This window comes from Artemia franciscana, chromosome 20 (genome assembly GCF_032884065.1).
Source record: "Artemia franciscana chromosome 20, ASM3288406v1, whole genome shotgun sequence".
In the NCBI taxonomy this organism is placed as follows: domain Eukaryota; kingdom Metazoa; phylum Arthropoda; class Branchiopoda; order Anostraca; family Artemiidae; genus Artemia; species Artemia franciscana.
The window spans coordinates 11,270,483-11,296,844 of NC_088882.1; the positions used below are offsets into that span (position 1 = coordinate 11,270,483).

Here is a 26,362-nt window from a genome sequence, read left to right on the forward strand (position 1 = left end):
CATTTTTCATACAGCTTAATTTTTTAGATACATTTAGTCACTTGGTATACCAAAAACAATCCATAGGCATTGAGTAAACATCTCGAAAATATCCAGCAAATGTTTAGGGAAAAAAAGGTTACCGACCTGTAGCACGAAAGTGCTATCTTAGCACTATTCCATTATCTGTAGCATTGTAGCACGTGATCAGGGTTGCCACCTACAGCACGAAAGTGCTATTTAGCACTGTTAAATTCAATTTATTTACTGTATCACCCAAAATCGCTGTGTAATACACAAATTCGAGCAATTGTAGCACTTTAGGAGTTAACCGCGATCGCAACCCTGAGGAAAACACAATTTTCTTATTTTCTACTTTCTGGGCATTAAACACCCTTAAGCGTTCAAGTAAAAAACATGAAAGAATTAACTTTGAGCATTACTCAATGTTTGCTTGCAGTTGGGTCACGAGCAGTAAAAAAAAGTAAAAAAAAGTAAAAAAAAAAAAAAAAACAGGGTTTAGTGTATTACCTTGTGTGGTTCCTTCGCCTTCAGAACCAAAAAGGGGGACAACACCTTTGTCAACTTTAATGCCGGGAATTATATTCTTCTTCTTCAGTAATTCGACAAAGGGCGTTCCATCATCGGCTTTTTGGTAGAGGGTTTCGTGAAAAAGGATCACACCTGAGATGTTATTACTGACAGCGTCATCAGTAGTGAAAAGGAGCTAAAATAATAAAATTCGATATTTTAGTTATGCTATTTAAGGTCGTAAGCTCTGCAATTAATCTAAGGACCAATATTAAAGAAAAAGTTTATTCAGATACCACGGTCCCTGAAACCTCTAAAGTCAATATCTTTTTAAATGCATTCCCTCTTATCCTACCAAAAATGAAAATTGGTACTTCCTTGTTAGCTTAGTACTCACTCAAGAATGAAGTTAAGTTAATCATAATGAAATATACCAAAATATGATGAAAATATAATAGTTTTGTAGCCAAATTATGGAAAATACAACAAGGAATTACGGAAGGGGGCCGCCCAGACCGCATTATATTAAATACGTAACTAACCTCACCAAAATACCAACTAAATATTTAATCAAAATACAGCTATAATGTAGTTTCTCACCGGGCCGAAGCTATTTGTCTGGTATAAAAGACCGTGAAATCCGGTTATTGTCTCATGTTCGCGATACAAAATTCTCGAGAGTATAACTAGCTAACAAGGAAGTACCTGAAAATATATGCAATTTGATCTCTATATTTTCGTGATTTGCCTTTCGAAGGGATTGGTAAAGTACGGCAACACAAGTAAACATCTGAGAGTATGCTTACTAGACTAGTAAGGGCATATCCGGGATCTTGTTCGGGGTTTTTACAAAATGAACTTTACAAAACGTATCAAAAATTTGTTTATGCGCAATTTTGTTACTTTTTTCACGAGTCTGACTAATTTTTCAGGATGGAGGGGGGGGGGGTAGTCCAGTACCAGCCTCCCTAAATTCTAAACCTCCCCTTTATGATTCCAGTCCCTGAAAGGCAAGATTGCCTGTGAGAATAAATCACTAGATTATAGTGGGTTTTTTTTTATCAGGGATAGTTAAGAGATTTTTTGTATCAGGGATTTCTCCATTATGAAACCAGAGTGAGTAGGTTTCTGTTTTTCACAACAGCGATTTTCTTCAAAAATCTACTGATTAATGTGCTGAATTAGGGATTTTTTGTTTAGGCAACATGGAAAATCAATACAAATAGTGACAAAGCACTGGGCGTGCAAACTGCTGAAATGTTGCAAAAAATAAGTATAATTCTGGTATTGCGAAGACAAAAACTGCATATATTCAAAATCAAAAGTATATTTTAAGAATGTTGTTGCTAGGCGTATTTTTCTTTTACGTACGCAATGACGACACTCCCACCTACCAACTAATCAGACGCTAGTAAATCTTTAAAAAGTAACTTTAAATAAATTAAAAAACCAGTTACACCAGTCACGTCAGCTATCAGAAAAGATTTTCCATTTTTGTATGATATCGACCTGCAGCGTTGCCAACACTTTGAAATAAATGTACCAGTTTTCCAACTACAATGGTACCACGAAAGGTTTATTTTGTACTTTGTGAACAGCAGGTTAAAATTGTGTCGTAACAAGAAAAGAATTTTCGATTAACTAAAACTTGAATAGATATCCGAGTGAGAAAAGAACAAATAGAATCAAATATAGCCGAAAATTTGTATTGCAGGCCAACCCAAATATTTCTAAATGTACCAAAAACAGTATAATTGTACCGAGTTTGCAACGCTGTCGATCTGTTCGCATATATTTGAAGCTGGGAGCATGTAGGCAGCTCATATCGGAGACAAAAACTAGAAAAGTGGCAAGTCGAGAAAAAATTAGCTTTTGTGTAAAATGCAACAAAATCCAGCTGTCCACCTTAAAGTCATATTAGGAATTTTTAAACTTTTAAGATAATTGACAAAAACTGCCTGCTTCGCTGTTCTTAAAGGAGGATCCACAGGGCAATGTACGCTCAATTACACTTTGATCTACCTTATCAACATTCCCCTGTTGACCTTACATCTAAGAACAGCTTAGCAAACAGTGTTTGGTAATTACATCAAAAGCGCAAAAAAGTCATATATGACCTTCAGCAAGACAGTGATGAGCTGCTTAGGCACAATTTTCCCTATTACGTTCTACAGTTGTCCTATAAATTGTCATTTCCGATTTTGACCAATTCAACGCTCTCAAAAATAAATTTACTCTTATGTACAAAAAATCCTTTACGATATTTAAGACCATGATCAGGGGTGGAGCCTAAAATCCAGCCCTGAAGGGGTACAGCTCATTAGGCTGTAGGAACCCCAGCTGGAGAAGTCGTTTATACAGCTTTTATTTAAAAAAAATACATTTAATACCTTTTAGATTTCAGATGAGTAATTTGACTCCCCTCCGCCACTCCGAATAAATAATCAAAATGGTATATTTGAGTATAAACATACTACGGTACGTAAACAGGAGAGGGGGGGGGGTCTTTGGTCTTCAATAATATCAATATTTCAACGATTGCCCAATAGACCTCATTAATTATCTCATTAATATTTGGGAAAAAGGCTTTTTCCCAAATCATCCCCTCCCTATCTTTCCCAAAATAAAGTCACAGGCACGTGCATGTGATTGAGCTTCGTGCCAATGGCGCATTATTCTAACTTGGTTAAATCCAAATCCCTTGGTTAAAGTAATCTAAGCAAAATTTCTTGTCCATATTGCTTTTAATACTATATCATTTTGTTGTTTTCCATCTACATAATTGCTTTCAATTTATTCTTTTTCGACACATCCTATTACAGAAGTTTTGCTTAGATTTCAGGCTTTTTCTTTCATCTTCTTACTCTGTTCTTTTTCTTAAAATTAGGTATTGCTTATACCTTTTTATATACAGTTTTTTTTTTTAATAAAGTAGGAAATTAAAATACTTGGGACTATAATTGTATACTGTTGCGCCATGATTTTTATGAGTAGACTTTTACGTTTTCGTCAGCTCGTTCAATAGTTCGAATTACGGCTTAACCAGTAGTAGGGCCCGTCGGACTAAAGGCAAAAAAAAAAACAGGAACTTTATGTAATATTTTGGGCCTTTTTTGTCAAGACTTTATCATTAATTACTTATGTCAATTTGCCGAATATTATCAATATTTGTTTGTGGTTTAGTTTTGTTTAAATGAGACCGGAGTGCACACTAATTTTGAATTTGCAAGTATAATATCTTTTATATAATTTTTTCTCTTGTCCTCGCAAGAGTATACGCTGTAACTTTTTTCTCGTTTTTCCGTGTCGCCCGACAGACTGTTAGGCTAATGTATATAATAATAATAATAGACAATGTAATAATCCTGCACAATTTCTTCTTTTTAACTCATTGTTTGTTACCTTGCTGTTGCTAAATCCCATGATTTGATTCAAGGATTTGGCTTCACTAGTATCATTACAAAAATAGCCTGAGATTGTTCCAGAAACTTGTGTTTTTTATTGTTCTTGGAATCAAAAGGGTACTGTTTATATTCCTGTCACATTTGATATCCAAACAATTTATAGGTACAAGCACGATCAGCATAATATTAATGATTTTTACAAATCTTATGCACGAGTCATAACATAGTCAAACATATTCGTCGAAAACCCCGGATCTATAAATGATACGTGGTTTTTCCTGATTGTAACGTCAAATCTGTACTACGTATGCGGAAATTGAAATAAAATGACACGAAGTTTACTTACTTACTTATATACGGGGTTTATTAAAAAAAAGGAACACTAATGGGTTTCCAACTATTGTCCAACACAGGGCCATTCCTAGGGTTGATGGTGCACGGGGCAAAATTAATCACAGCACCCCTCTCCCGAGTCAAATATAAGCAAAATAGCCGAATCAAAGTGAAAAACTGGATCAAACTTGATAATTCCCCAGTCATGGTGTTCCCCAAGCCACAGTGCCCGCAGAAACTACCCCGGTTGTCTCCCGCTCCCTAAGAACGGATCTGCATCAATACTAAGCCTGTATCTATTTTGGATTGTAATATCCAGCTTTCATATATGAATACTGCTGTTTTAAGCCTCCATATTTTTAATTTATAAAACGTATGCCTTGAATCTTTACTCTCATTGGTTAATCATAAAATTTACTTTCAAAATTTGCTCCAAAACATTGTTCCACTAACCAAATTATGGACGGGATATATTATCGGTGAGGTAGTCGTGTACAATTTTAAGCTTATCTGTAAGAGTGACATTAATATTGCTTGGGTAAAATATAATCACATTTAAGGCATACTCAAACGCTTCCATAACACGGAATGTAAAACGCCCCATGACAAGTCAGTTAAAAAGTCAAAGAATTAGAAACTGAACTCTTTGCATTCTCGGCCATAAGAACCTTGCGGGAGGATGTATTCATGTCGTTTACTATTGTTTTCTATTTATGCGAATAAATATGCATCTAAGATATCTAATAAACCGTTGTGGTATGCATGTGTAAGGCCAAGTCCCAGTGAGACTTTACCAACACCGGGAATTACCTAGCGCTAATTTAAGCCAATCAGAAAATTCCGTGAAAAATACGATCGGCTCAAATTAATACTAGCTAAATCTTGGTACTAGTATAGTTTCATTGTGAATTGACCAATAAGCCTGTGAAGCCATCGTTATGCTTAACAATTCCATTAATCTATCTTATTAAACGAGCAATTGCAAACGTATCTGTATTTTTTTTTTCACGAGAATGCCGCAATAATTTTTTTTGAAGTGGTCTGCTGCCAGTTCTCGGTGTGAAAAACGATCTACATAGGTCGTGATTTTGGAAAAGAAAATTCCCCTCTAGTCTCCTTAATGTTTTTTTATATAAATCGCCAGTTGACTGAAACTAGAGATCCCTCAGTTAATTATAAGTAGAAGAAACTTCAAATCAAAATTTTTTGTTGACAAATCAATTGATTTTGAGCTATAAAAAAAAAAAAAAAAAAAAAAAAAAAAAAAAAAAAATCCCCGTTTCATAGCTGTGAAGTGAGTCTGGATTCTTAATGGCTTCACGTTAAATACTAAGCATTGCGGCAGAAAATTTACAATAATAACTGGTATATCAGGGAACTAATTTTCGCTCTGTCGTCGCTATTGTTTGTTTAATAAGGTTGATCATAACAAGATAATGGTTCGTTTTCCGATGTGAAAAAAAAAAAAAAAAAAAAAAAAAAAACAAACAAAAAAAAACAAAAAAAAACAATCTAGACTTGGCAAAACTGTTTACAGCCTTTATTAATTTTGGAAAAACATTTTTAATATGGATGACGCCCTAAATACCCAGACGTAGGCTACAATACCCTTATGATATTACTTTTTACACAGGATAAAAAAAATGAAATTAATCTTGCTTTGCGAAAGAAATTAAAAAAAATTCCTCTTTTCATTGTATTTGTATGTGTATTTTGTACTTGTATTTGTCTGTACTTGTATGTGTATTTTTGTGTGTTTTGTACTTGTATTTTCAACACAATTTAAGTGATAATGAAGGCTTAATGGTATTTCCTGGAACTTGAATTCTTTCCCGTTTTACAAAATCGCAAGGGTATCTCCATATCCAATACTACTGTCACATTTAGAATTCAATAGATTTTTTATGCTAGCATTTGGATTAGCATGGTTTTAAGCCAGATTTTATAGCCAATGATGTCATTACTTGTATTTTAATAAGAGATTCATATGTTTCCATGCTATATGTTTCATATGCTTCATTGAACTCGAATTTAATTTCAGAAGAAATGCCGAAAAAGCCATTTTTCAAAGAAGATACCCAAGAAAGGTTTTAGTTCAAATTTAGACCACCAGTGGTGTTCATTGGGGAGGAGAGCACTAGCCCAAAAGCTTTCCCCTACCAATCTAGATTTTGAAACTGCATTTTTTCGATACTTTAATTGAAAAAGCTTTACTTGTACGATAAACCCACCACCGCTCATGTTGTTCATTCATTGATGCATTATAGAACCAGTTTTTCTCGTTAGTTTCTTTCAGCTTAGCGTTATAAGACAAAGTGACAGAAAATACATGATTTGGGCTATATATTCGCATATTAGGGGGAGGGTAAAGTATTTGGACAGTGTGAAGTTAGAAGGCAATTCTTACAACAAAATATGCAGAATAATTGTACCTAACATAAAAGGCCTACAGACCCACTATATTTTATCCCCCCCAGTACTATCCAAATATATAGCCCAAATTTATTTAAGTATTATATTTTATCTTACTTGGGTATATTTCATTTAGACTGAGCGTCAGAGAAACATATATAGAAGAATATAAGGTAGTGGGCATATCATAAAAGTACCGAAAAAGTAACAAATATGCCCTCTATATTTTGGAAAAAATATATTGAAGTTCCTCCCCTAAATTAGCTAGTTGACACTGTTGTGTCCTATTTTTTCTCCCTAACGAGTTGATGTTGAGTTGAGATTGAGTTGAGTTGAGCTCTGAGAGACGAAGTCCTTCTAAATATCAAATTTCATTAAGATCCGATAACTCATTCGTAAGTTAAAAATACCTCATGTCTTTCAATTTTTCCTCTTCCTTCAGCCCCCCAGATGGTCGAATCGGGAAAACAACTGTTATCAAGTCAATTTGTGTAGGTCCCTGACACGCCTACTAATTTTCATCGTCCTAGCACGTCCAGAAACACCGAACTCGCCAAAGGACTGGAAATTCCCCCAGCTCCCCCAAAGAGAATGGATCCATTCCCATTATGTCAATCATGTATCTAGAACTTATTCTTATTCTTCCCATCAATTTTCATCCCGATCTCTCTACTCTAAGCGTTTTCCAAGATTTCTGTTTCCCCCCTCCAACCCACTATGTCTCCGGATCCGATTCAAATTGAAAATGGAGCATCTGAGACATAAGATCTTTCTATATATCAAGTTTCATTAAGATCCGACCACTCATTCTTAAGATAAAGATACCTCAATTTTCACGTTTTCCAAGATTTCCGGTTTCCCCCTCCAACTCCAACCAATGTCACCGGATCTGGTCGGGATTTAAAATAAGAGCTCTGAAAGCACAATATCCTTCTAAATACCATATTTCATTAAGATCTGATCACCCGTTCGTAAGTTACAAATACCTCATTTTTCTAATTTTTCCGAATTAATCCCCCCCCCTGCTCCACCAAAGAGAGCGGATCCGGTCCTATTATTTCAGTCACGTATCTTGGACTTGTGCTTATTCTTCCCACCAATTTTCATCCTGGTCTCTCCATATTAAGCGTTTTCCAAGATTTCCGGTCCCCCTCCCCCCAATGACACTGGATCCAGTCAGGATTCAAAATAAGGTATTTGAGCTACGAGGTCCTTCTAAATATAAAATTTCATGAAGATATTTTTACTCCTTCGTAAGTTAAAAATACTTCATTTTTCAATCTTTCAGAATTAATCCCCCCCAACTCCCCCCAAAAGAGCGGATCCGTTCCGGTTATTTCAATTACGTATCTAGGACTCGTGCTTATTTTTCCCACCAAGTTTCATCCCGATCCCTCCAATCTAAGCGTTTTCCAAGATTTTAGGTCCCCCCTCAATTCCACGCAATGTCACCAGATCCAGTCGGGATTTAAAATAAGAGCTCTGAGACACGATATCCTTCCAAACTTAAAATTTCATTAAGATCCGATCACTCCTTCGTAGGTTAAAAATACCTAATTTTTTCTAATTTTTCTGAATTAACCCTCCCCCAAACAGACCAGATCCATTTCGGTCAATAATCGAATCTAGGACTTGTGCTTACTTTTCCGACCAAGTTTCATCCCGATCCCTCCACTCTAAGCGTTTTCCAAGATTTTAGGTTCCCCCCTCCAACCCCCCCCAATGTCACCGGACCCGGTCGGGGTTCAAAATAAGAGCTCTGAGACACGATATCCTTCCAAACATCAAATTTCATTAACATCCCATCATCCGTTCGTAAGTTAAAAATACTTCATTTTTTTCTATTTTTTCCGATTTAACCGGCCCCCCACTCCCCGCCAGATGGTCAAATTGGGAAAACGACTATTTCTAATTTAATCTAGTCCGGTCCCTGATACGCCTGCCAAATTTCATCATCCTAGCTTACCTGAAAGTGCCTAAAGTAACAAAACCGGGACAGACCGACAGACCGACAGAATTTACGATCGCTTTATGTCACTTGGTTAGGCCCCGGTTTTTATGGCACTTGGTATTCCAAGTGCCATAAAAACCGAGGTCTATGACTTGCTGAATTGTTTTATTTCGAAGGTCCTTGAGTAATAAACCTACTATAAACAGTTTAAGTTAAGTAATCCAGTTTAACTTAAACTGGTTTAAGGTAAAAGCACATTAAAATCAAAACACATCCCCCTCGAATGCACTGGGGATCTATTCATGCCTGAAAACTACAATTGTCTATGATTTTTTTTTTTACCTGTTTCAAAATTGTAAAGTGATTATGGCAGTACCATATTTGTCAGTGTTGCCACGTCAAACCGTGAAAATAAACAAGCTAAGTAGTTAAATTTGACATCGCTTACATCTTCAAAGGAAAGCTACACCTTCTTGAAGTGTTTGGTGCAATATGTTTTAGTTATTTTTGTAGACTTTTCACCGACCTTTCTTCTTTATAAGTTGTCGTACACAACTGTCAAAAACAAAGTAACTGCATATTGTGAAGGGCCTTTTCCACCATTGTGAAGGCCTTTTCTAGAGATAAAAATTAATTTCTGTCTGATCATAGAGTGAGTTTTTTTTGTGAAAAATAGAATTCGTCATTATTTTTTATTTCTTGAGACATAATATATATATATATATATATATATATATATATATATATATATATATATATATATATATATATATATATATATATATATATATATATATATATATATATATATATATATATATATATATATATACATATATATATATATATATATATATATATATATATATATGTATATATACTTGTTTAAGTTCCCATCAAATTAAACAATCAGGATTCATTGTCACTGTCCTTCGTACTTGTAAAGACAGGGAGTCAATCTGTCAAAATTAATCTTTCCAAAATGTAATTCGAGGGGCTACAAATTCCCTTCTACTTGCTGTACATCTTGTAACACCTTCTAAATTAAAAAGATTAAAGACAAATACCTGTCTGTATTTCCGTCTGTTGTCTTCAGTGTTTTCAGTACTAATGTCTGCGAATCGCTTTCCAATGGTAGCGGTTGACTCATCAGCGGCCAAAATACCTTTACCGGGAGCAACAATGGCGTTGGCAATCCTCTTCAATTCTTCTTGAAGTTCAGGGGGTGGATAGTTGAAGTAGGTAGTCATTGTTTAATCTAGAAGATGAAAAAAATTTAAGCTGCGCAGAGCCAAAAGGGCATAATGCCCTATTTTAAGAGATGACATTTCTAAGCCCAATGTCAAAAGCTAAGAACTTTGTATACTAAAAAATCAATGAGCACTTATTAAGCGGTCTCAATATGTCACTTTTGACAGGGCAGAAAAAACCTTGCGCTCGGCAATCCTTTACACTAATTTGAGCTCGAGTTCATTAGCTATGACGGACACCAAATTTATTCCGTCAATAATTAAATTAAAATATGTTTAAAATATGTAGAAATAATTGAGAAACTCCCTTTTAATATCAAAAATGTCCAAGTATTATACCAATTAAACGATGGAATAAAATCACATATTAAAATCCCCTCCAAAAGGTAATTTTTTCTACCCAATCAAAAAATTCCTTGGCTTGAAATCGTTGCCCTTTGACCCTTAATCCCAGAATACGACCGTGCGCCATCTCCTCAGAGAGCTGCAATTCCAGTACATGTAAAAGTAAGGTTATAACAAAATAGCTATAATAGCTGTTTTTAAGAATTTGAGGCCCCCGAATTTGTTCAATGTCATGTTTTTCAAAGTCAGCTTAGAAGTCTCCAAAATGTTCGAGAAACTAGGAAAAACTTTGGATCATCATATGATCTAGTTTTTAATATCTTAAAACTCATAAAGGATTGACTTGTAGCCTAGTGATATCCAATTTTTTCAACGACACTTGGCACTATAGCAGAAATTAACTACTGATAAAGTCACAGATAAAAAATGTTCGAATGATAAAGAGCACGTTTTTCTTTCTTTTACTTGTCAAATCTACTTTTATCAAATCAATGTGTGCCTCTTGGGCACGTACCGCTTTATCATTGGTACATTCAAGGGCAGCCATATAAATGCCTCTAAGGAGGGACGAGACGACCAATTTTTTTTTTTTAATTTAAAAAAAAAAATTTTTTACAAAAACTTTTTTTTACAAAAAAATTGGGGAACCCTTTCTCCAAATGTGCGGAAATAGCTCAATTTCTGTATTTTATTTTTGTCTTTTAGGGGAAAGGTAAAAATCTTTTTAAATTTTCTTCCATGCAGTTTTCTTTGATATAACCACAAAGCATGTTGTGATCCACTATTGTACTCTCATCTGAATAAAAAAAAAAAAATCCACGAAAAGTTTTAGCACTAAACTTTCATTGCCTCGTTGATACTTTTTTCAACGTAAATGCGGTATCTGATCGCCTTCGAACCTCTAACTTTCGTTCTTGATTAATGAAAACATTCTTGGCAAATGCTTTCGCAGTTGTTCTATGTTTGATTCACATCAATTTTCGGTGAACTGCTCACCAAAAATTTGCTTTTTTACCCAATTCCTAAAAATACAGGGGAAAAAGTCCCGCCCCCTGAAAAGCAACTTTAGTCAAGGATTTTTTTCTGGGGTGGGGGGGGGAGATACAGATAATAAAGGTACACATCCGAATTTTTTTTCATTCATTTTTGTTACGTTGTTACGAGCAAGACAAAAATTACAGGGAGGGGGTGAAACAGGGTAACCCCCACCCCTATATACGACCTTGACTTTGGAAAAACCCCGCGTTTACGTAGTTTGAATTCACGTTTGACGAAATATTGATCGGATTATGTTGCATAGTTGTGGTTTTTTCCTCCCGTAGGAATTAATAATGCAGTCAGACGTAAACAAGATTGACAAATTAACCGATTTTAACGTTGAATACTACACCTTTCGTTACGTTTCGGATGAATTCACCATTAATAAAAATATTATAGTCTTACCGCCAATGTCAGTATTACAAACAGTAGAAATCGCAAGCTAATTGTCAAAAGAAATTATCCCAATAAAAAATAAATAAAAAATATATCCCCCTTGCCAGAATCAGATTTGAACCGCTCTAACACCAAGACGAAACTAACCTGTAGGCCCAGAAAAGTGTGGAAATAATGTCATTATCAACAACAAAACATATACCCCATTTATTATGAAATATAATAAATCAGCCAATATATCCTCAGCTACCCAAGGGCCCTACCCCAGTAGCCGAAGTCAAATTGGCATAGCTAGAACACAATTCTCCCAATTATCTCCTACACCAGATATTGACTATTTATCGGCTCCTTTACATTAAAAACATGAGCTTAATCGTCAAAATTCATGGTCGTAAAGGAAGAAAGAGAAATGCTTTTAAGCGAGGCAAATAATGAAATATAGCTTTAGTTTAGGGTGTCTTTCTTTTGGGTCAAGGTATCATGGTGCCAAAGCAGGGGTTTAGCAGGGGTTTTCTTTGTATGAATACCAAGAGCCAAAAACTAATTGGCATAAAGCAAGGCAATAGAAAACCTCAATTATTTAATTATTTCAGAGATTTTCATTCCGGGACGAATTTTCTTACTTCTTTAGCTCCCGTCCCCTAGCTTTCCCTAAAGTGGCGGCCCAGAAATTGTCAAGAGGGTGACATTTTTAGCCAAGATGGTTCTATAATAAGTGAGAATGATTAAAAATAGATTTTAGAAAATTAATTTATTATGAAGAAAAGTAGAGAAAAAACTTGCCATTCCTAGGGCCAGTAGAACTAAGGTAGATAGTCATAGAGCTAAGATAGTCACAGAACTTGTAGTTTTCCAAGTGTTTGGTTAAACGGCAACTTTGAATTAAAATAGAATAGTTGTGGGCATCAAGTCTTGGCTAATTGTAAAAAAGCCAAGACAGATAGTCTAATTGAGTGAGAAGCATTTCTGGCATTTGCTATTATCCGTCCATGCGTCATTCCTAGGGCCAGTAGAACTAAGGTAGATAGTCATAGAGCTAAGATAGTCATAGAACTTGTAGTTTTCCAAGCGTTTGGTTCAATACTGTTAACTTTTGCGATTATGCCGTATTCCTTAGGTGTTACCCATAACGCGAGCTAACAAACATAAATTTGGATATATTCCCAGACAATCTCCACATTTTTGAAAATGGAATTACGCCAAAATGAAATTTAATTTATTTCTGTGAGCGTAATTTAAAACCCTGTTTTTGACTTTTCAGTCATCTAAAACCAAGGGAAGTCAATCTATTATTTGTGAAAAAAGTGAAAACAGTAAATTTTATTGGGTACTTATCTGTTATAGCGACCCCACTCATAAGCGAATTTAGGTCAATCCTAATGAAATATAACAAAACATGATGAAAATATAATACTTTAAACAAATTTGGGCTATATATTTGCTCATTAGGGGGAAAGTATAGGGAGTTGGCATACAAGATCTTTTTGCTACAATAATTCTGCATATTATGGAACAAGAGTTGTTTTCCAACTTGACGCTGTCCAAATACTTTATCCCCACGCGCAATGTGCAAATATATAACCCAAATTACGTAAGTCTAATGTATTCTGTCACCCGCCAATTATTTTCCCCCGAGTGTAAGCTAATTGCCTGAAAGATAAAACCGGTTTATTATTAAGTTTCAAACAGCGTAATAGGAGTTTGGTCGCTATAACACAAAAGTACCTTTTAGTCTAATTAAATACTAGGTAGGATTAGTAGAAAATAATTCTAAAATTAATGTCTGGCGATACTAATAAAAATCAATTATAATAATCGATGTCAGAGTGACTTAAAAAAAATTGGGGAATTGTGAGCGAGTAATAGATTTACATAAAATAAATACAAGGACACCTTTCAGTCATGATGGAGCATGGCTTTGCCAGAATGGCTTATAAAGTCAATTGCTTAATAAATTTTACTCAATTAGAACAGAGAAACAGTCTTCAGGGTCATTTAAGCATGGTGTTTGCCAGAATGGCTTAAAAAAAGCAATTGCTTTATAAATTTGCTTTAAAAACAGGCTGACAATTTTCAAGCATATTTGAGCATGGTATTTCCCAGAATGACTTATAAATTGTTGAATTATTAGACTTTAAAATAATTAACCAATGGCTTAAACGTAGTCATTTAAGGTAGCAATTTCCAACTATAAAAAGTTAATAATGAAACAAGTAGGTTCAACACAAAAATTCACAGTTTTGCTCCCTTCCCTAACTTTATATAAGTCCAAAGCCTACTATGTCATTGGCGCTTTACTGAAAACTATGTGTCATTGGCGCTTTACTGAAAACTATGTGTCATTGGTGATTTACTGAAAACTATTTGTCTTGAACAGTCTTGGAATAAACTAATAAAATTAAACTGAATACTTAACATATTATAATGTTAAATTTTGAAAGCTCATCAGTTCAAGATTTTATTTCATTGGATATTTTTTTTCATTTTCAATGTTATAATAAGTACATAAGAAAATAATTGTAACATCATTCGTTTTCAGTAAAGCGCCAATGACGCAGTAGGTTTTAGACTTTTACAGTTAGGGAAGAGGACAGTAGCCAAACTTTTTGTTCGTCTAAAGCTGTATTTGCATATTCAATTTAAATGTTACCCGTTTTAAGATGTTTTTATTCATTTATAGGCTATTAATACCTGTTGTATGTTTGTTTGTTATGAATGTGTACGTAATTTCTGTTCGTTTTGGGTTTCATTTGTTCTTTAATAATACTTTTTGGTCGTTTTTGAGTTTGAATTATTTTACGTTTTTATTTCTGCTGATCTGCCAAAACATAAAACAAACAAGCCTATGCTACGACCAGGGGTGCTAGTAGGACGGACCTTCACCCCTCCTAGATTTTGAACATATCTTCTTTTGTATTCTTACTGAAAAATATCTTGTTTTCGGTATATTCATTTTTTTAAATCTAAAAACAACAAAACTCTCACTCCTAGATTGTAACAAACACCTATTTTTACAACAAAACTAAAAACAACAAAACTCTCACTCCTAGACTGTAACAAACACCTATTTTACCCCCCCCCCGAAAAAAATCGTGACTTGGTGTCCCCTACTATAATCTCAAAAAACAACTACAAATTCAGTCTAGTTGTCTGGTCAATGATTTCAAAATCAATGTTATAAAATTCACAAAACTCTTAAAATCTATACCATAGATACCATTGTTTTAAGCGTTGCATTTATATTATTTTACAACCAGACAATGCAAAATTGTTTGTTGTAAAAATCTTGATTTACATAATTGGCTTATCTTTTAAGTACAAAGGACAGTGAGAAATCTGACTGTTTGAATTGGTAAAGTAGATACTTAGACATTTATATTTTTTATAAACTAGGAAAAATCCGGAATTCATAATTTTTAATGAAACACCTCTGTATACAGTTATGCAGTTTTTGTTAGTACCACACGCCAAGAACAATTCCACACGTGGAATAAAAATAATGAAAAAATACGCTAAAAATATATGGGGCCAAGCAGGGCCGTATCAAGGATTCTATTCGGGGGAGGGTATTTTTCTTCTTTTTTTTGGGGGGTGGGGTAGTACAGAAAACTGAAAAGCGGATCAAAATATATTTTATACATTTGTATTACGTTATTTACGAGTCAAGCAAACATTTCGGGGGGAGAGGTGAACTCCCTAACCACTCCCCGGAATAATGCCTTGGCGCTAAGCAACTTGAGAAAGAGTAGTTGTATTTGGGGATGAACCGATTCCTAATACTTGATTTTTTTTAGAACACAAAACACCTTCAAATCTAGCATTCCTGTATTACTCAGAACACCCTCGAGAAGTTCGCTGAACGTAAGATCTATGAAAACCAGTTTCATAGCCACAAAGACAAATCAAATAACAGAAATCATTGGACTTGTATGATTTGGGCTATATGGATAACTTCAAAGACCACACTGCCTTTCCATGACGAAAATGTAACAATTCAAAACAGGGATGAAACCTTTGAGTTTTACTGCTGAAGATGGACACTGTATACGTGTCTGAAATATCCAGCAAAAAATTTTGTTTCATTGTCGATTAAACGGTTTCATCCCTATATTGAACTGTTAAATTTTAGGCTATATATTTGCCCATTAGAGGGGGGTGCTAAGTTAAATTACTTTACCCCACCCCCTATTTGGGAAGCAGAGTCCAAATTATATTTTATTTAAAACAAAGTATTATATTTTCATAATGTTTTGATATATTTCATTGGGATTAACCTAACTTCACTTCTTGAGTGTGTTCTGAATAATACAGGAGTACCTCAGACCTAACTAATTAGCTGTGTCTATTTGTTTTCACGGTTCAACGTGGCAACACTACTCAAAGGCAATGCTGCTCTAAAATCCACATAATTTGAAACAACTAAAACCAAAGATCTTAGAAAATCGGTGCTGTCACGTATGAGACCTAAGATGGGTCCAAGAGGGGGTCCTTTATTATGATGTCCTTGGTACTTGAAGTCTTCTAAATTCCTAGGATTATCCATAAATGAAAAAAACACCAAAAGACACGCGACCTGAGGTCAATTGACCCAGAGGGTGGGAGAGGTTGCTGTACTTATTGCGAAATAACTCCAATAAGGAATAATTGATGAAATTAGTTTAAGAGTTCTCTTATTGGTTGGGTAGTATAGTTTTCATCGCGTAAGCGATTTCATTTTTTTCAAGAGGGATTATTCTTAAATGTCAGGTAAACATTTTACATTACGTTTAGCAGAATGGATTTTAGGCACTATAGAGAGAAACAATAAATTAATAAAAAATTAAAACCTTCATTTTTACCCATTCTCAATAGCTCAAATTATATTATTATTTAAAACAAAAGTATTATATTTTCATCGTGTTTTGATACATTTCATTAAGATTAACCTAATTTCATTTCTTGAGTGTTCTAAGTAATACAGGAATACATCAGACAATCGAACTGATATCATTTTTATACAATCCTAATAAGGGGGTTAATGCCAGACTCAATCAGACTATCTGTCTTAACTTTTTCTACAATTAGCCATGGCTTGATGCCCACAACTACTTAATCTTAATTCAGTTTACAAATTATTTATTAAGTTACCTTTGAACTAGAAACTGAAAACACCGCTTTCAACAAGACTTATAGAAGGATACTGAAGGAAATGTTTCTAAGCTCACGGGACAAAGACATGCTTGGGCGCAGTTCCAAGGGATCTCTAATAACGATCGAAACTTTAAGGACATCCGAAGGGCAAAGAAAACGAAAATACCTCAAAATAAAGTAAACTGCATTGCTTTTCTTCTTATAAATATCAAAATAGATTGAACTGGGTTATTCTGATTAACCTGCCTGTCAAAGGAGTAGTCAAGAAAAGGAGGGGTCAGCTCTTTTGGGGAGATGTTCTAGAGTGAAGCAAATCTGTTTAGTCCTTGTCTAATCAAAAGAAAACGCCCTCACAGTTTTGTCTTTCTAATTTTGGGAGGGAGGAGGTATACTGTGAAGAAAATCAAAATGGTCCTTATCTAATAAAAAGGAAATATCTAACAGTTTTTTTTTCTTTTTCTTTGGGGGGGAGACACCAAGAGCCGCTCATATTGATTTCATTTTCTGGGGAAAAACTGTTTGAAAACATAGCTCTTGTTCCGTAGAAAGGAATATAATAAATGCATAGATTAAAACTTAATGAATGTCTGATCTTTTTTAGCGGATCGGACGCTTAGAAAATACGTTTCATTTTTATAGGCTCAAATTTCTTCCATTTCTCAGATGCTCTTAAAAAAAGATAATAGTTCTCGCGCGACCTCGTAGCACAATTCATTGACGTGCAATATGATGTTTTTTGCGATTTAAACCTTTTCATAAAGCATATTTTGTAAAATTAAATTGTTACGTACAATCGAGGTGCGGCCTAAAGGACGTAAAGGTGACACTGCAGGGTCTTTCGCAAGACTCGAGAAAAGAGGCCAGATACAGCCAGACCAGCAAAAAGCAGGCAACAGAATTAATAGAAGAAAATTTAAGAGGAAAATCGTGCAAAAAGCCAGCAACTGAATTAATTGAAGGAAATGTAAGGGAAAAATCATGCAAAAAGCAGGCAACTGAATTAATTAAAGAAAATTTAAGGGGAAAATCGTGCAGAAGGCATGTAACTGCATTAATTGAAGGAAATTTAAGGGGGAAATCATGCAAAATGCAGGCAACTCCATTAAATGAAGGAAATTTATGAGGAAAATCGTGCAAAAAGCCAGCAACTGAATTAATTGAAGGAAATGTAAGGGGAAAATCATGCAAAAAGCAGGCAACTGAATTAATTAAAGAAAATTTAAGGGGAAAATCGTGCAGAAAGCATGTAACTGTATTAATTGAAGGAAATTTAAGGGGGAAATCATGCAAAATGCAGGTAACTCCATTAAATGAAGGAAATTTATGAGGAAAATCGTACAAAAAGTAGTCAACTAAATTAATTGCACGAAATTGATGGGGAAAATCGTACAAAAAGCAGGCAACTGAATTAATTGAAGGAAATTTAAGGGTAAAACCAGAGAAAAAGCAGGTAACTGAACTGATTGAAGGGAATTTAAGGGGAAAATCGTGCAAAACGCAGGTAACTGAATTAACTGAAGGAAATCTCAAAGAAGAATCGTAAGAATTAATATATTTCGGTGAGGGACACTGAAAGTATCCTGCAGAGAAGTTGAATAACCAACGAATCAATCAGCAGATACATATTCTCCAAAACAATGCCAGAAAAGAGAATGAAAGAGAACGAGAGAAAGAGAAAGTTCTCTATGAAAAGAGAACCAGATTAACCACGTGTTTTTGCTTTGTCGAAAAATGTTCCCAAGCAAGACCAAAGAATATTTTTATCATCACTTACGGTCAAGGATGTATCCAGAATATGTTTTTGGGGGGAGGGGGTAGTATTTTTACGGGATATTTTGCACAAGAAGAACTTCAAAAATAATAAAAAAAAACTATTGATATTAGTTTTTTGTCATATTTTCAAGAGACGTGCGATGTTATTTGGAGGGGGGATAAACCCATTAGCTCCCCCATACAGCCTTCCTTATGGGATTTTCGTTTTTTAATACATTTTATTTGTGTTATATTACGTATTAAAAGTTTTCGATATATTTTGACCAGCATTCAGCTACAGCAGTTCAAAAGATGGCATGTCTTTAGACACCGAAAGTGTTCAGGAAGTCTTTGGAACCGGAAAACATGTTGATCAATGCTACAATTAAAACAGCATATTACAATTGATTGCAATTGATTTCCATCACAGAGAGCTAATGAAAACCATTCTCTTTTTCTTTCAAAAAGAATGGTTTTCAATATCATTTGCAATCGATTGCAATAAGCTATATTGACAGTGGGAGAATCTGTCCAGTGCCCCGGCGGATAGACGATTGGACGTTTTCTGCATTGGCTAGCCTCAAATTGACCATGGAGCGAGATGTCCGAAAGTTTATACAACTACCAGTTCCATAAAGACCTTGTGTCCCCTAGGTATAACTTATAACCATTGCCCGTGGGCTATGGGGGATTGTGTCCACCCTAAAGACATTGTTATATGATTTTTGGACTATAGGTAACAACATGTCTATCTCACAATTTCAGTTGAATGTGTTTTGGGAAAAGAGGATGTCAGGGAGGAGGGGGGCTAGCTGATCTTTGGGCTTTCACCTCAGTTTAATAACAACGTCACATAACTCCTTTTGAGTCATAACAGCCATCTTGTAACTATGACTTTAAAAAAATTTCAGCGGAAATACGGAGCAATATTAAAACTTAAGACGATCAGAATTTCCACATATTATACCAAATAGATTTGTCCCTCGCTCTTTACGCTCAAATATTTAAAAAATACTCTTCAATTCTTTAAAAATCTTAATATTTAAGAATTTTAAAAAAGTCCTTATCATTCAAGTTCAATGACCCTTGCGTTTCAGGAGACGTTCTTAAAGAATTGCAACAGAAAGTCAAACTTTAGCGTTAAGAGCGAGAGATGGGGAAGGGACAGAGCCACTCATGTGTGGAACAATTTTTGTTCCTTTTAAGTTTTAATGTTGCTCCTTGTTCGGTTGGAAAAATTGTTTTTATTTAATTTCTGACGGTTTTTTTTTCCAAATGAAATCCCCTCCATCCGCGTAAAATTTTCCCTGAAAAATTCCCAACGGGAACTTCCGTCCACATGGAAAATCCTACAATGCTTTATGGAAAAAATGCTACATGGAAAAGCAACGCTTTATGTAAACAATGGGCAGTTTGCATAACTTACAAAACCTTTCCCTAGTGGTTATGAGGATGGGGGCCATGTTATCACCAGAGGCATAGTTAATGGACCATTTAACTATGCTGAATCAAATGAATCTATGCTGATTTAAAATTTCAAATCAATCAAATTAATCTTAAGATTTTGACCAGATTTCTTTAGGAAAACGGGTCCTGTGGGGGGGGGGCTAATTGTCCTGTTATTGTAAGGGTAGTATTTTAGTGATACCTTACATGAAAATAGGAGGAATGCAAAGAAAGTAGAGAAAGCATTAAAATGAGTTAATGAGGTGTGAAGTGGACGTAATGGAAAAAATTACTGAACATTTACGAGATGCGGATAGACGGCATAATAGTAAAATATTGTATTGGCATCTTAAAAAACTGAGATGGAACAGTCAATCCGGACTTGACCGAGTTAGCAATAGGAACGGGTCAAAATTAGTGATAAGGAGAGAGTTAAAAAGATATGGAAAAATATTTTGAGAATTGGCTAAGCAGTGATAGAGTTACAAGAAATGATATTGAAAAGAATGAAATAGATTGTGACACTTTGGAGGTAAATGAAGATATATTTTGCGAAGAAAAATTAGAGGCAACACTAAAAGGAATAAAAAAAATACTAAGGCTCCAGGTGCTTAGTGTGGTAAATAAGTTTTTAAATATGGTGGTTGTTAAATTAGAGATAAATTACTGCAGATTATGAATACAATTTTTGAAAAAGGAAAGTGCCTTACGACTTTAGGAAATTTTGATTAACTCCTATATAAGAAAGGTAATAAGAGTGAGATTGGATATCACAAAGGTATTAGCTTGTTTTCTATAAGAAGCAAATTACTTAGCATGATGGTAAATTTTAGGGTACTTGTGCATTAGCCAGTACATACTTGAGAATTTGGATCTGCAAGGTCAGAGAACAACCGGTTTATAGCTGTCAGTATTCGAAGACAATTAGCTTAAGCTCAGTTGAAATCTAATGTAGTAAGTACATTTTTATTAAATATTTAATATATAGACATGTTATTTTGGTTGGGTTAGGTTATATTAGGTTAGGTATTTAATGTGTTCTTTGCGGCCGCATTACCATAATTCTTTGTTGCAGTTTCCATAATTTTGTTACTAAATTATTGTATTTTCATCATATTTTGGTATATTTCATTATGTTTAACCTAACTTCACTTCCCGAGTGTGTACTGGCTAATACACAAGTACCCTTTTCAGACTTATATATGCTGTAAATAAAGTTTAAGAGAATAACAGTGTGATTTTAGAAAGGGAAGAATATGCGTCGACTAAATTTACACTCTTAGATTAATAATTGAAAAGTTCCATAGTCATCTGACCTTTTAGTCCTCAAATTTATAGATTATGAGCAAACGTTTGGTTCAGCCGAAAATACTTCATTTTTTATATTAAGACAGAAATGCGTCCCATCTGGCAACGCTGTTTAAAAGTTACGAGACATACGTAAATAGCAATTTAATTCGGACCAATGGACGGCAAATGCGACAGAAATACAAAAACAGCCAAATTACATCGCCTGGGCTAGAAATAGGCGAACATATTAAAGATTTAAAGGGGAATGGGGCTGTGTATCCCTAAGACCGATCGTTACTAAAGAGACAAAAGTGACATACACATCATGGCGAGATAAGAAAGAAAAACATCAAGATCAGGCACATAAACAGACATTTATAGAAAAACACAATAATAGGGAATTATACAGAACATATCAAATTTAAACGTTAAACTAAGTCGCCGGATATAACGTGGATAGAAAACAAAATATACCATTCGATTCCTTGTTAATGTTATTTCCAAATACAATAATCACAGTCGACAATAATGTTCGGGCCACTCCTTTTAATGGGACTCGGCAAAAACCCCAGGTTACATCCAATGCTAGGTGATTTTATGGTTGTGCCATAATTATGTGTTTATTTGTCAAGTTAATTCATATGATAACATTCTATCTTGGCGACTCTCCAGAAAAATAAACATCTAAATTAAACAATAGCAGTACCACGAGATTCCTTATCTTATGTTCGTTCCAAATATCAAATTCGCGGTTAACAATGTCTACATCCCCCTCCCCCGATGGTACCATATATATCCTGAAACAATGTGTTTATCCATTCTTTTGGATCACTGGTAAACAGGTATCTCGACACGTCAATAGCGTTTATACCTTTCAACTGCCAAAAAAATCTGAAGAGTAGGACTTTGTGATGCCTTAAAATCATTTTTGGTAAAATTCTAGTTTAGCTAAATAAAGATCTTCTGATAAAGGTTACTTTACGTCATTGGTAAAATTCTAGTTGAGCTACTTTTCGCTATCTTGGAAAGGGGTTAGGTTAGGACAATGAAACTTTCAGGGGCGGGTCTGCAAACTAATGCATGTCCAGGGAAGTTATTTTGAAATACCTACCACCGCTCCTCCCTCTAGAGGGCACTAACCTTTGATGGTCTTTAAAAACCTTTATGTTATAAAAGTGAAACCTTGCAAAATAGACCTTCTGCTTAAATAAAGTATAAGAAAATTTGTTTCAGCTTCATAACTTTGCTCGATCCCGATTATGAGGTTTCAAAGATCTGCAAATACAATTCCTAAATTTGACAAGAAATTCATATGGCTTAAAATTTTACTAAAATAACAGGAATTATATTTTCAGAAATAAAACTAGAGAAAAAAGAACTGATAACTGAAAATTAAGGTAGAATGTTTTTTTGTCACAATTTCAATATGTAACCTGTCAAGTATGGAAATTTCTAATACTTAATCAAAAGAAGGTTAACATGGAAGCTTGGAAATACCTACCCATAGTATGTTTTTGGCCCTAGATTCATTAATGAAATTTTCATTTGCCTAACCTTACCCTTTTCCAAGATAGAAAAAAGTAACTCAACTAGAATTTTACCAAGTACCTAAATTGTGAAAGAGCAGCTCTCACAAAAAATCACCAAACAAAAATAGAGGCTTTTCCGATTGTTTATTTTTATTATTAATGTCACGTTTGTGACAATTCACTCCACCCTCCTGATAATCCCATAAATGCGGTTTAGGATATATTTATTATCAAAATAGAAGTAACATTATAAAATTGAAGTTATAAACGAGTCCATCATGGGGAGGGGGGGATATGTGCATTGCCAGGTTACCGACAATTAGTCTGTGTTGAAGAAGGGCCAAAAATATTTTTATTTCATGTTAGTTTCGCAGATAGCCTACAGCTATACATGGAATCATTGGGGGTGGGGGCGGGGAAACTTTCACAGACATGACTTTAACAATAAGAATGAGCATAGAATCAGTAATCTAAAAATGCCTCTATTTTTACTTTAGAAGAGCCCCTCCTCTGCACATTTATCATTTTACTATTTGATTTCTATCCTGCAAGCAAACATAACTGGCCAAAATAGGTAAAATTCGGTACTCGTGTCTTATAGCCAACACATTCAAGTTTTATCGATAAGTGAAGATTGGTTAATGGTAATGAAATAAAACAAAATATGAAGAAAATGTAATACTTTATAAACAAAATTGTGAAAAATATAACAAAAATTATGGAAGGGGGGAGGCCCAAACTGCATTATGTTAAATACATAACCTAAACTAACCTAACCAAAATACCGACTAAATATTTAATTAAAATGTAGCTACAACGTAGTTTCCCACCGAGCCAAAGCTAATACTGTCTGGTATAAAAGCCATGAAAACCAGCTATTGTCTCATGTTCGCGATAAAAGATCTTGAGCGCGGTGGCTATAAGACAAAAGTACCCAACATTCTAGTTTAGCTACTATTTACAATCTTGGAGAGGGATTTGGCAAGGAAAATGAAATTTTGGTAATATTCTAGTTGAGTGACATTTGGCTATCTCAGAAAGAGGTTAGGTTAGGAAAATGAAACTTTCAGGCATGGGTCTACAGGCTAAATTATATCCCAGGAAGGTATTTTAAAGTACCCACCTCCACTACTTCTCCCTCTAGAGGGCCCTGAAATTTGCCTACATGATAGATCTATACCTATTGAAATTTTGACAAAACAACATTTTACCTTAATTTTCAGTTACCAGTTGCTTATTCTCTGCCTTTAGCTCTGAAAATGCAATTCCTGTTATTTGAGTAGAATTCTGAGCTATATCAATGTTTTTTTTTTCAAAATTTAGGAAATGTATTTGTATGTCACTAAAACCTTATAAATTGGGATTGAGCAAAGTTGTGAAGCTGAAAACAATTTTGTCGTACTTCACTCAAGCAGAAGATCTATTTTATAAGATTTCACTTTTATAAGACATATATTTTTGAATGTCATCAAAGGTCAGGGCCCTCTAGAGAGAGGAGTGGAGGTAGGTACTTCAAAATACCTTCCCGGGACATACTTTAGCCTGTAGACCCATTCCTGAAAATTTCATTTTCCTAATCTAAACCCTTTCCGAGATAGCCAAAAGTCAATCAACTAGAATTTTACCGAAATTTTCAGTAGCATAATGAACCCAGAGCCAAAAATATACTCTGGAAGATATTGCCAAGTCTTCTGAGTTCTAAGTCTTAGAAGTTTTATCACTCTTTGTTGAATAAATATAGAATACAGACCTCGCCCCACTGCCCACGGGGCTCATGGACTAATACGCTTCGCTCTATAGATAATGTTACCAGTAAGCAAGCCATTTTATGCATTTTTACTTTGCCCCGTGGAGGAGGAGGGTCAACCAGAAATGAATGCGCTTCTCTAATAATGACAAGGAAATTTGTGATTATCAGAATTTTTCTATATGCAGTAATACGAACTTGGAACGAAAGTAAACATTTACCCTAGGCCTTACGGGGAGGGAGTCTGGACGCAATTACCGCGGTAGCGACTATCACACTCGGCACTGTTAATGGCGTATCGAGCAGTAAAACCTATTCATCTTTTACCAAACGAAAAAATTATCGCAAAAACCCACAAACTGCATTTTAACCTAACAATTTTCTTTAAAAAAAATAAAACTCACATGAAATTTCCTAAGCCTTTCTGCCAAATTTGTTGCAAAGTGACTAGTGAAAATTCTCTTCAGAGAGTTGATTTTCTTGTTTTGATCAATGCGCAAGTCTATTAGTGACGTCTGATAACGCTATCTCCTTCAACCGTCTAAAGGGTCAAACACTCAATGTCACCTATTTACACCATAAGGTCACATTCTGTAAATACAATTTTAATCTTTTAATATTTCCATTTTAATTGCAATATCGGTCATGCAAAAAATAAAAATTAGTATTTTGGAAATAACAAACAGTGATTCGTTTGAGGTAAAGTTTTGATTAACTCATTAATGAGATAGATAAGAAATGGACATAGATTTATAATCAGAATTTCCGGCAATTGTAACATTCATTAGCGACAAAAATTTAAACCCCTAACGCGCAAATATATACCCTGCGATGTATATATTAACTAAAAATACTTACGTGTTATAGCGACCACACTTAGTTCTTGATCTGTAATGAAATTAAATAAAAAACTCGATCAGACTATTTTAATAAAAAAAGGAGTGAAGGAGGAGGTCTAGTTGCACTCCTATTTTTGGTTAATTAAAAAGGCAATTAGAACTTTCTTTTAAGAAAACTTTTATTAGTAATAAATATGCGTAACTTTAGAATTAACTTACGTAACCAAATTCTATATTTATATGTTTTTATTGCGTATATGAGAGGGTTCTCCCCCTCGTCAATACCTTGCTCTTTACACTAAAGCTTCAATTTGGTCCCAGTTCCTTAAGAATGACCCCTGAATCACAAAGGCCGTAAAATAAATAGTTGAAACTGCTAAAAAACACTTTAGCTTAAATAGTTAGGTATTCTGGAGGAGACGAACCCCCTTATATACGCAATAACTTCTGTTCGTTTTAGGTTCTAATGCTGCTCCTTAATAGTTTTCTTTAGTATTAACAAATTGATTGATTGATTGATTGATTATGATAAATTCCTCCATGGAAAGATCCTCTCGCGTAACACCCTCCCCTGACCACCCTTTAACGTGGAAAAGCCCCCTGAAAACGTCTGCACACGTCCCAATAACATTACTATATGTAAACATTGGTTAAAGTTTGTGACTTGCAGCCCCTCTCCGGGAACTGTGAGGGATTAAGTCGTCCCTAAAGACATAATTATTAGGTTTTTAGACTGTGCTGAACAAAATGGCTATCTCAAAATTTGATCCGGTGACTTTGGTAAAAAATGAGCGTTGGAGGGGGGCCTCGGTACCCTCCAATTTTTTGGTCACTTAAAAAGGGAACAAGAACCTTTAGTTTCCGTTAGAATGAGCCGTCACGCGACATTATATGACCACTGGGTCGATACGATCACCTCTGAGGAAAAGAAAAAAAGAAAAGAAAAACAAAAAAAAAACAAGAGCTCAGAGCTCATATGGCACTTGTGAC

At 34.7% G+C, this 26,362-nt stretch overlaps 1 protein-coding gene across 4 annotated transcripts in view; it reads right to left on the reverse strand.

Moving 5' to 3' along the window:
• Positions 1–25,118, reverse strand: part of LOC136039755 (fructose-bisphosphate aldolase-like) — a 44,744-nt gene extending 19,626 nt beyond the window's left edge. For 2 of the 4 annotated variants that reach the window (XM_065723605.1, XM_065723607.1), the window contains exons 1-3: positions 16,767–16,898; positions 9,678–9,868; positions 511–706 (exon numbers count right to left, since the gene is read on the reverse strand). In XM_065723605.1, coding sequence (XP_065579677.1) covers positions 511–706; positions 9,678–9,860 — 379 coding nt within the window. In that variant the 5' untranslated portion in view covers positions 9,861–9,868; positions 16,767–16,898. Of the gene's footprint in view, positions 1–510; positions 707–9,677; positions 9,869–16,766; positions 16,899–24,937 lie in introns of those variants that run through there. The other 2 variants (XM_065723608.1, XM_065723606.1) reach the window with 2 other exon arrangements.
• Between the last annotated feature and the right edge of the window lie 1,244 nt (positions 25,119–26,362).